Consider the following 12,132-nt stretch of genomic DNA (forward strand, 5'->3'; position numbering starts at 1 on the left):
GAGGAATATGGGCCAAATGCAGGCAAATGGGACTAGTTTAATTTGGGAAACTTGGTCAGCATAGACGACTGAAGGGCCTGTTTTTGTATTGTATGACTCTATGACCTCGGTATACACGTCTACGGGTCCCTTAAGATAGCAGGACGGGTACATAAAGTGGTTAAGAAGGCATATGGAACACCTGCCTTTATTAGACAAGTCACAGAGTTTTTAGAACAGGAAGGTTATGCTTGAACCGAAAAAAATATTGGTAAGGCCACAACTAGAGAATTGTGTGCAGTTCTGGAGTACACATAACAGGAAGGGTGTGATTGCACTGGACAGGGTCTGGAGGTGATTTACCAGGATGTTGCCTGGCTTGAGAAGAAGAGAGATTGGATAGACTGAAGTAGAATAAACTGAGGGGGACATGTTGACAATTATAAAATTATGACAGGCATAAACAGGGTACAGGAACGAACTTTTCCCCTTATGGGGGGATCAATGACCAGACGGCATACATTAAGGGTACGGCAGGAGATTGATGATGGGAAGAGTACAAAAGTTTCATTCAAGGGTAGTGTGAATTTGGAAGTAACTGCCTGTAAGGATGGTAGAGCCAGAAAACCTCATAATATTTAAGAAGTATTTAGATGCATACTTAAGATGCCAAGACATACAAGATTATGGGACAGGTGCTGGAAAATGGGGTTAAAATAGTTAGGCAGTTGTTTTTGATTATGCAGACTTGATGGGCCAAAGGGCCTTTTACTGAGGTGTAAACCTCTATGAATACATGACTCTACCATTTTATCTGTTATCTATCTGTCTATTCTGCCAACTTATCAATGCCTTTTGAAGTTGTCCACTGTCCTCAGAGTTTACAATGCCTCCACATTTTATATTCTACAGAAACTTTGAGATATTTTCCTGTACATCAAGATCTGGATTTTTAATATATAACAGGAAAACTAAGTGTCCTAATACCAACCAATGCAGAACTTCTCTTCATACCTTCTTCCAGCCCAAAAAATATCAATTATCCATTGCTTTCTGTTTCCCATCACTCAGCCAATGTTGTATCTCTGTTGCTACTGTCTCTTTAATTCTATTATCTCACTTTGTTCACAAGTCTGTTGTGTGACATTTTATCAAACATGTTCTGAAAGTCCATGCACACATCAGCAGCATTATCCTGAAAATCAGTTACCTTTTCAAAAAATGTTCCGCCAAGATGGCTAATCGTGATTTCCCCTTAAAAACATACATGCCAGTAATGTTCCTTCAAAGTGTCTGGCTAGCTGACATATCAAACTTTTAATTTCAATACATTATTTTTCAGAAGAACACTGCAACTGCCAAAGTGGACTATGGATATGAATTCAGTAACTGTCTGGCAGAGTCTCTGTGGACCCATGGGATCTCACACCTGTACAGGGTGAGGGAAACTTCAAACTGAAAAACTGACAAGGAAAAGATGATGAGAGACTGACAACATACATCTCTCTTGCAGTCAGGTTTGTATTTCACCCTTCCAGGGATTTACAAAAAAGGGTTTAAAAAAAATCACAAGACTGCTAGAGTGTGGGTCAGAGATAGTAGGAACTGCAGATGCTGGAGAATCTGAGATAACAAGGTGTAGAGCTGGATGAACACAGTAGGCCAAGCAGCATCATAGGAGCAGGAAGGCTGACGTTTCGGGCCTAGACCCTTCATCAGAAAGAGTGTGGGTCAATGTGTTACGAAGGTCACAGCTTGGGAACAGCCATTAAAAATTCCTGCACTGCAGATAAAGAAAGGAAAAAAAATTGTCTCTCAATCTGTGTTCTGCCAGACAGCCTCTGTTGAAAGGAACCAGAACAAAAGAATTTCAGATAACAAGGTGTAGAGCTGGATGAACACAGCATGCCAAGCAGCATCATAGGAGCAGGAAGGCTGACGTTTCGGGCCGTTTGAAAAGCCAAGAATCTTGAAATTAACCACCAATGTTAATACTGTTGTTACCATTCCATTTAATAGCTACAGCATTCTACTGTCTATTCTTCACAAATGACTCTGGGATTGAACCATATATATTTATTTTTAAACTTCTTTTTTTGGACTTGCTCCTTATTTGTAATATGTGCATTTGTTTTCTTTTTTTCTCACATTTTGTAACTAATGAAATTTTTCTTTTGTTACCTGAAGGAAACCTGATTAAATTGGCTTCTCTTAAATCTTACTTCATTTATTCTGAGAGGAAACTATCCACAGGGGAAAGAATCCTTTGTAAGTTAACCTTCCTATTACCCAATCAAGGATAAAGTGTATGAAGAAAGGGATCCAGATCAGTCCTCCTGACTTGGGATCAATAAGCTTTGCACAGTCTGGAGGGAGAAACCACATCCAGAGTGAGACACAGCCCACATAAGTATATAGTCCTAGTTTCTTCTGCTAATGTGAGAATATAGTTTGGGAAATTTGGAGGCAGCACAGGAATTTGCTGCAGAGGAGAAGAGATACATTTTGCTCTTTTTTGACTCATAGTCTGTAAGTTTTATTTTTAAAGGGGACAAAATGAAGCCCAGGATCGGGCTATGCACAAACGAGTGACATCAAAGGTAAATCGTAAATTCATTGGTTGGTGATAGCTACTAATTTAACTATCTATTATAGGTTACTATTTTCAGGTTACAAACTAAAAGACCAGTATAAAATTTTTACAAATCAAATTAAGAACTAAATAATTAAAATAGAGATACAGGGCCAGGTGATGTATTGTAATTGCATGATGTGGGAGCTGGTGGACCCCATTGTGATTCATAGTGACCACATCTGTAGCAAGTGATGGTAACCTGAGGAACTCTGGGTCAAAGTTGTTGAGCTGCCGTCCGAACTTTGAACACTGTGACACACCAGTGAGGGAGAGAATTATCTGGACGCTGTGTTTCAGGAGGCAGTCACACACCTTAGATGAACTATCTTGAACTTGATCAGTGATTAGCCATAGGAAGGTGTGACTATGAGCGAGGCATGTTGGGGGATTTAGGAGGTAATGCCGAAGGAGCCTCAGCCCTTGAGCTTGAGATTCTTGTTCCCTGTGTGGATGAGAGTGGGGCCTGTAGGAAGGATAAGCAAATTGACCATAGCAATGTGGTACAGGGAACTATTCAAGAATTGGAGGGCGGGGGTGGGAAGAGAAATGTATTTGTAATTGGTGATAGTAATAGTCAGAGAAATAGACATTGTTGTCTGCAGCCAGGATCGGGAGTCCCAAAGGCTGTCTTACCTACCAGGTGCCTGGGTTTAGGCTATCTCATCTGGTCTGCAGAGGAGCTTGGAGTGGAAGGGAAAGATTCAGTTTTTGTGTCCATGTTGGTAGCAACAATACATGGAGAAACAGGAAAGAGGTTCTGCTGAGGGAATGTAAGCAAATAGGGGCTAAATTAGAAAGCAGAACCAAAAAGGCAATAGTCTCCACCATGTGGAAGGGCAAGAGCAGCAGATGTGTGGGAACATTACCACTTGCAAGCTCCCCTCCAAGCACTACCATCCTGATTTTAAATTATATCGATCAAAATCCTTGAAATCCTTTTCTAACAACATTGCCAGTTAACCTAGCCTCAAGAACACCAGAATTCAAGAAGGGACTCATTAACATTTTCTCTGGGAGAATACTGAACAACTTACAGAATAGAACATAGAACATAGAACAGTACAGCACAGTACAGGCCCTTCGACCCACAATGTTGTGCCGACCTATTATCCTACTAAGATCAATCTACCCTGCATACCCTATATTTTACTATCCTCCATGTGCCTATCCAAAAGTCTCTGAAGTATCTGACTCCACTACCACTGCCAGCAGCGCATTCCACACGCCCACCACTCTCTCTGTGAAGAACCTACCTCTGGCATCTCCCCTATACCTTCCTCCAATCACCTTAAAATTATGCCCTGTCGTAATAGTCATGATACTGAATGGCCTGGACACAGTGCACATTGGGAAGATGTTTCCATTAGCAGGAGAAACTAGGATCCAAGGGCACAGCTTTAGAATAAAGGGAAGACCCTTTAGAACAGAGAAGAGGAGAAACTTCTTCAGACAGAGTGGTGAATCTATGGAACTCATTGCCACAAAAGGCTGTAGAGGCCAGGTCATTCAGTATATTTAAGATGGAGATATATAGGTTCTTGATTGTGAAGGGGATCAAAGGTTTCAAGGAGAAAGCGGCAAAATGGGATTGAGAAACTTATCAGCCATGATTGAGTGGCAGAGCAGACTCGATGGGTCAAATGGCCTAATTTCTGTTTCTATGTCTTATGGCTATTATGGATGGGCAATGTACACTGATCTAGTCAGTACTGCCTATATCACATGAATGAATAATAAAAAAAACTTATAATAAAAAACTAAGATGTCTTTTTTGACAGGAAGAGCATCATATGAATATATGTTTATCATTTTAAATCAGAAAATTATGAATAATTTTGTTCATGGCAGCTTCTTTATTAATATGATGACTATTCTAATATTAACTGAACAGTACATACAGCCAACCATGGTCCTCCAATCTTTTTATCAAGATGACAAAATATTTTTACAGCCATATAACAAATTAATGATTGATATTTACTATCAGCTTAAAGGCAGGAGATCAGGCTCTTGAGGCACTGTGGTAGTGTCCCTATGTCTATGCCAAAGGCCTGGGTTCAAGTCCCATATGCTTCAGAGGTGTGTCATAATATGTTGGAACAGTTGATTAAAAACATTCAAAAGGAAGAACGTACAGTTGTTACTATATAGTTGACTTTATAGGTTTCGTAACATACTGGGAAGTATACAGAATTCTTTAGACAAATACTTTGCAAGTATGGTGCTCAAGAGGGTTATGGATGCATCATCACTGATTATATTTAATACCAAATTGTACAGGTTTGTGGCTTGTCAGGAAAACAAGAGATATGCAAAGTGGTTGGGAGAGTGGAGTCCACAGCCAAGATCAGGCATGATTATATTGAATGATGGAGCAGACTGGATGGGTGTATGACATTCTCCTGCTTTCTCCTCATATTCTGATGCCAATTTGAGTTCTGTATCAGGAATTAGCAAGTATTATTCATGCTTAGTGACATACTAAAAGTAGAAAAGTTTCTTGCAGTCAGGGTTTATATTGAGTTTTGGCAGCTGAGGGTTCATCCATCACTAACCCTCTGAATAAAATTTGTTTTTTTTTTAAAGTTTTCCTGAAAATATTTTGTCTCAACATCAGCTTAAATATTGGACAGTAAAGAAAGAAAATGCTGATCGTTCTGAGGAAGATCAGAGGAGAGGTCACTCGACCCGAAATGTCAACTCTGATTTCTCCCCACAGATGCTGCCAGACCTGCTGAGCTTTTCCAGCAGTCTCTGTTTTTGTCTCTGATTTACAGCATCCGCAGTTCGGTTTTCATTTAGAATGCTGTTCGTGGTGCGGGGAAATGAGCTATATAATATGTAAAAGAATGAGGAATTAAACAGAATACTTTAGACAGGTATTTTGCAAGTTCCCTTTTATCAAAGTAATGTACGTAAAATACTTTTCCGTTAAAATTCTAATTTACAATATTTAAACGGTAGATTCTTTATTAATATGATAACTAATCAATGTCAACTGAACAGCTCACACACGCAATAAAGATCATTCAATCCTTCTATCAGGACTTCGAAGTGGCTTTCTAACAAAAGTTAACTATCGATAGTCACCATGTTTAGAGACAAAAATTTTTCCCCCTTGAAATATAGATATTGGACCTAACACGGGAGGTGAAGATGCAAAGGAAAAGCTCAAATTGCGATACTGGAATCAATGGCCATTAACCTATTTGTGAAATATCGAGACATTTTAGAATGGTCAATAACATCGCACGTGAAAATATCCTTGTCCAATGTTGATGCTCCAATTACGGAGACCGCCAAGCTCTGATGAAAAGTCCCTTTTAAGATAATTAAGAATGTAATTGGCTTTTAACCAGGTACTTTCTGAAATCTGGACACAATAAGTCATAAATTACTAAATACCAAAAGTGTAACTCCTTTATCATAAAAAAATCGCCTCACATTGAACAAATATAATCGTGCCACCAATCTGATCAAAGTCATTAAATTATGCCAATGGAAATTAAATACGTCACTGACAATGGATCGATTCAATCATATCACATGAGATCCCCTTAATGAGGAGCTAATTTGCACAAACTGCTTTATGGAGCCTTGCGAGTAGTCTGTTGGAGTTTAGTAGTGCCTCAGAGCTATGGTTCTGCCTTATTTGCAGAAACTTGTACGATGATACCATTAGCAGCTAACATGTGCTGGGCGATGATTCGGAATCGTAACGTATTCCGAGTTTTGATCTGTTTCCTGGAGCTTGTAGCTTTACATGGAGGAGCTGGGGAGAAACAAGCGCCTGCCGAGAGGGAGATTAGAGACCTGGGTCCCCTCATCGAGATGTTGGCTGGAAAAGTTAGTCCCCGTCCTCCGCTGCCCTCGAAACAGGGGATGGATGATCAACACATGGAATACATGGCCACTCTCTACAAGCAGTTAGCAGATCGAGATGGGAAGCCTAAAGTTAACCGGACCATTATGACTAACACCATTCGGTTGGTGAAACCCAGTGCAAGTGTCCTGCTCGCCGACTCCGGTAAATCAACGTCCTCTAGAAACTTGGCTTTGAGTTCGATGAAAGCATCGTATTATTGATCAATGTCTTTCAAACTGCATTGGCGAATTGTAATCGTGGGTAGTGCGTCTAGCCTCTACTACAGTCAACAACTTTTTTTAGAGCTGGGATAACTTAGTTTTGATTTTAAACCCAGGATTTGCAAAAGCACTTTGCAATTCAAGTTATAGCTGATATTTAACCAATGCCACCTGTAAGCTTCTGCAGAATCTCACTAGCTCAATGTTTTTTTTTTTGAGGATTAATCACTTTTTTAAACCTTTTGCCAAGGTCCTGTGAATCCATCTCTCCCTCTGGGGATACTGCACAGTCCAGTATACATAAAAATGTACATGTACATTCTGCCTTCAAAGCAGTGGAATGTTTTATGTGGTTATTGGAATTAAAATGGAATGTCTGAAAATATGAATCTTGAATTTAACCATCTTCTTCTATTTGAACAATAATCTTTATCTCCCTGGTGGCTTCCACTTGAATTCAAGACTTGGGTGTTCCAGTGTCATTTTTTTTCTCTAGATACTGAAGAGTGTAAGAATGAATGGCATTAATGCGAACTCTTTCAAACATGTTAATTACCCTGTGCTTGAAATTTAAGTATCCTTTAGGCTTGAATTTTGAATACTAAATCAATGTTCCAGTATCTTTGGAACACCACTATCCTCTGTCTTAGACTTTAGCTGGTCTGCAGTAGCAGATCCTAGATTACTCCATCCTACTAGGAAATGGTTGAAAAGTAAGTTTATAAATTGCTAGTAAGATGTGCTCTTTCCCACACTAATATTCCAATGTCTGTCTTTTTTTTAGGTAATTGGCATGTGCATCACGTTCAATACAATCTGCATTATCTTCCGGAGCTGGAGCACTTGATTAAAGTTGTTGTTGTCTATTTGCACAGTCCTCTTGCCAATCAACTTTTAGTTTCTTGTGAAATCAGATGTCTCCTTGCGAATTATGTTAATCTAAATTTCATACAGAATGTCACTGATGTAGAATTGCCCATAAGGTTTATATTAAACCTGAATGAACGATGGGCAGAAGCTGATGTAACTCCTTGTGTCTTTCTCCCAACTGGTAATTCTGTGAAGAAAGTTGATCTGCACATCAGTTACAGGTGTGCTGAATTTGGAAAAGTCAAAGAAAGAACTCTGGACAAAAGAAAAAACTATGCTGTCCGTTTACAAGTGCCTTCTCTGCTACTATATTTAAATGACACTGATAAAACTGCACATCAAAGACAGGAAAAATCAGAAACACAATCCCTGGAGGGTTCATCCAAATCCCGTGTGCTGTCTAGGAAGCCACGACAACTAAGCAACATTGGCTCAGTCATTCCTAACTATCTTAAGAAAAGTCCTCCAAGGAACAAATGCGAGCTCCATTCATTCTGGGTAAGCTTTGCCCAATTGGGTTGGGATCATTGGATTGTGGCTCCTCATAGGTACAATCCAAAATTCTGCAGGGGAGACTGTCCTAGAATTCTTCACTATGGTTACCACTCTCCAAATCATGCCATAGTGCAGAATTTTATTAATGAAATTGTTGATAAAAATGTGCCCCGTCCATCTTGTGTCCCTCTGAAATACAGTCCAATTAGTGTCCTTCTGAAGGAACAAAATGATCACATTGTGTACAAGGAGTACAAGGACATGATTGCTGTGTCTTGTACTTGCAAATAAACTTTAGTGCCGATTGTCAATTCTAGATAATTTGGGGCTAGTTTAGGAAAATAGAGTGCACTACAATGTGAGATAGTTAACATAAAATGTGTAAAGTAAATTGGTCTGGTCATGTTTATGTAATCACATTGATCAAAGCAAGTCATAAAATGGCTTGCTTTTGAATTTAGTTGCAATGAAGGCTTATTTCTGCATTCTTCCTGCTATCATTTATGGGAACCTGAGTTCATAGTGCAAATGTAGCCCTTCAGTATCACACTAAAGTTTAGCTTTGCAAAGACTGTTGCAGCAGGGGGGAAAAGGCAAAGTGGGTGTCCCAAGAACCTTCTGCAAAGACAATGAAAATGCTGAGACCAATATACTTGATGTGGCAAGAAATTGATTCTGTAGTCTAAATTTAATGTATTTATAATTGTGATTTTTGTAAATATCATTATTCCAGTTTATGCTAAACTTTGTCAATCTTTTATATTAAAGTTGTCAAGTCTAATACTGTTGACCCATTGAAAAAAGAATCCTTTCAAGAAAATGTAAATACTCAAATTTTAACTCCTCCAGAATTAGGATTCCACCAAAGTTACTTCACCTGAGCTGCAGTAACCTTTTTAAGCCATATCATGGGAACTTGCTATTGCTTCAGCTGTAGTTTCACTTGAGGGTAATTCACTAGGTGATTCAGGAAGCCCTGATATAAATTGCAAGAGTGAATGTCTGCACCTTCATTGTAGGTAGCTTTTCATTAAGATGATGCACAAGATAATACAAGGGTGTGGAGATTAGCAGGTGGGTGGGAGCTGAGGGAAGCACCCAATGATTGGGGGGGGGGGGGGGTAACTCACTTAAGTGAGCGATTTATTGCTTGTTCACTAGGGATTGTATAAAATGGAACCATAAGAATTTTAAATGGCTAATGCACTTTGGTTTTAAACCAAACTTTTGCATCTTAACTTTTAAACTCTACAGTGCCAAGAGATTGGAACTGAAATTGCAGTATTTTTGGCTACTGTAGTTCAAAGGGTTAACTTAATCTGAAGTGTATGTAGGTAGAATTAAACTGTACTAAAGTCTGAATTACTTTCTATGCTAGTCTTGTCACTTTTGCTGTATTTCTCTAACAAGCTTCAAACATTTGCACTACACCAGCATTTTCATGTACAAGTGATTTCTATATGGGTTAGCATACTCATTTGTCTGTTTTACATATTCTAAAGTAAACAGAAGTTTGAACATGGATGCACTAAACTAGGTGGTCTGAGTTTGATTTTTTGCACTTTGCTTTCAGCCCTCCCATTTGTATTAAAATATCTTTATAAATTGAAATATTGCATCTGTTATAGGCTACCAATGCAAAACTCTTGAATCTAAGCATTTGTGTACACTAAGCAAAAGTGCTGTAAACTCTAAGCTATTTTTATTCCCAGTTCTAAGATCATTTTGTACTGTCTTGTCTAACTTGCATACTCAATAAAAAAAAAAATGGCTTGACTTTGTGTAAAGCAGGATTAATTTTTCTTGAGACTGAATTTGGTATGTTACTGAAACAAATTCAATGGTTAAAGCTGTAATAGCCAAAGTCATCAACCTAGTCAGACATTTTTATGACACGTGGAGCTGGGACCTTCTCTATCAGAAGTAGACTACCACTACCTTCCGAGGCCCTTTTTATTGATCCTCAAAGGGATGTTGAATTTGCTCCATTACTTTGAGGATTTAAACTATATAATTGCACTTTCACTAAAGTGGGCCATGATGACAACAACACATAGATGGATAATCAGCAAATACAACTGTCTCATGGGTTGCACTATCCTCCAGAGAAACAAAGTAAACTACCTTTGACGTGAAACAGCTTTTTCCACTAAGATCAGTTGAGTGTTTTGTGGCTTTTTTTTAGCAAAGCAATCCTTCTGGAGAAGGGTTACTATTTCAGAATGTGCTAACTTTGTTTAGAACATCTGAGGTGGCAGTACTCGCATCTAAAGTGCATTGAAAGAAGCAAATTTAAAGGTAGTGGATGGGTACCAGTTAATCTGTATAACTTGCCTGGGTGGTGTCAAACTTTCTGGAATATGGTGAGTACATGCTACAGAATTTCTTGGCCTCCAATCTCATTTATATAGCTGGCCTGTTTTTTTTTTTTCTTATCAATAATTCAGACTTGCCAGGTGTAGAATTTTTTTTTTTATAAAAGGCTGGGATTTTAAAACTGAAGTACAGGAGTTTAAAGTGTCACTGAGTTCCTAAAACAAGGGATATAGTTAGTTGGTAGTATGCTTCCCCCGAATGGGTGATTTAAGACTAGGGGGCACATTAAGGTGCGAGAGGAAAGATTGAAAGTCAAGGGTGGTTCACGTGGAATGAACTTCCTGAGGAAGTGGTGGATGTGGGTACAATTACAACATTTAGGACTTGAGTATGTACATGAATAGGAAAGGTTTGGTGGGATATAGGTCAGGAACAGACTAGTCTGGGATTTTGGACTGAAGTCTATCTCCAGTCTATGACTCTGGTTCTAAATTTCATTGGAAGATTGTATTTTTAACTACTGATTATTTCCACACTTGTCACTTAGGATGCACTACTTTTTTATATCCAAACTTTGTAGATGTTAATGAATTGCATTTGAACAGTCACACTTACATCCTTCATCCTTCTAAGGGAAGGTCATTGAAGCAGCTGAACATGGTGAGCACAACACATCCTGGCCAGATTGTATCTGCATATCTTACCATAACTTATTACCCATCTCTAGTTGCACTTGAGGTTGGTAAGTGTTACCTTGAACTGCAATTTGTGTGCAGTAGGTAGGCCCATAGTGCTGTTGGGGCAAAACCTGGAATGCACTCCCCAGTAATGACATTTCCAAGTCCGGATGGTGATTGGCTCAGGGAACCTTGGAGGTTGCAGTGTTTCCATGTTATCTGCTTCCCTCTTCCAAATGGAAGTGGTTGAGTTTGGAAGGTGCTGCCTAAAATCACTAACTGATTTCTCTGCATCTTGTGGCTAGTGTACACTGCATCCACTTGTGTCATAGCATGGATATGGTGCTAATCAAGCAGGTTGCTTTTGGCCTGCATGGTGTCAAGCATCTAGTATAGGAGTACACTCCTCCAAGCAAGTGGGGAATATTCCATTACACTCCTGACTTGTGTCCTGTGGACAGGCTTTGGGGAGACAGGTGTGTAACTTGCTGCAGCATTCCTATCCTTTGATTTGTGTCCAGTTCACCACCTGGCCAGCCCCAAGATGTTGATGGGGAATTCAGTTTTAATGAGTCAACTTAACCACCACCCCTTGACTATCCCCAGTAAGAGACTGTGGTGTTACTTGCCAGTCCAAGCCTGGATACTGTCCAGGTCTTGTTGCATTTGAACATGCAACTGTTAGGATGCTGAAGCAGTCCAAATAATATTGAACATTACATAATTATCAAGCATCCCCACTTCCTCCATGATGGAGGAAGTTGGGATGCTTGATAATTATGTAATAACTTCCTCCATGATGGAGGAAGTTATCCTACTGCAAGTGTCCAGTTAATTGTTTAAATAACTTAATTTTTAATACTCCGATACAACAGGGTGTAGAGGTGGATGAACACAGCAGGTCAAGCAGCATCAGAGGAGCAGGAAGGCTGACGTTTTGGGCCTAGACCCTTCTTCAGAAATGGGGGAGGGGAAGGAGGTTCTGAAATAGATAGGGAGAGAGGGGGAGGCGGGTAGAAGATGGATAGAGAAGATAGGTGGAGAGGAGACAGACAGGTCAAAGAGGCAGGGATG

At 39.4% G+C, this 12,132-nt stretch overlaps 1 protein-coding gene across 1 annotated transcript; it reads left to right on the forward strand.

The window, feature by feature from the left end:
- The first annotated feature begins 6,134 nt into the window (after nucleotides 1-6,134).
- bmp15 (bone morphogenetic protein 15) lies at nucleotides 6,135-9,177 on the forward strand. The gene is made up of 2 exons (XM_020522356.2): nucleotides 6,135-6,641; nucleotides 7,485-9,177. The coding sequence occupies exons 1-2, from the start codon at nucleotides 6,284-6,286 to the stop codon at nucleotides 8,354-8,356; spliced, it is 1,230 nt and encodes a 409-aa protein (XP_020377945.2). The 5' UTR covers nucleotides 6,135-6,283; the 3' UTR covers nucleotides 8,357-9,177.
- Nucleotides 9,178-12,132: the final 2,955 nt, after the last annotated feature.

This window comes from Rhincodon typus, chromosome 14 (genome assembly GCF_021869965.1).
Source record: "Rhincodon typus isolate 14 chromosome 14, sRhiTyp1.1, whole genome shotgun sequence".
Lineage (NCBI taxonomy): Eukaryota > Metazoa > Chordata > Chondrichthyes > Orectolobiformes > Rhincodontidae > Rhincodon > Rhincodon typus.

What these genes read in the sequence shown, in the direction of transcription:
- bmp15 (XM_020522356.2), top strand. Translation starts at nt 6,284, where the DNA reads ATGATACCATTAGCAGCTAACATGTGCTGGGCGATGATTCGGAATCGT. An exon ending in TGTCCTGCTCGCCGACTCCG is followed by an intron (nt 6,642 to 7,484) that starts GTAAATCAACGT and finishes TCTTTTTTTTAG; the next exon opens with GTAATTGGCATGTGCATCAC.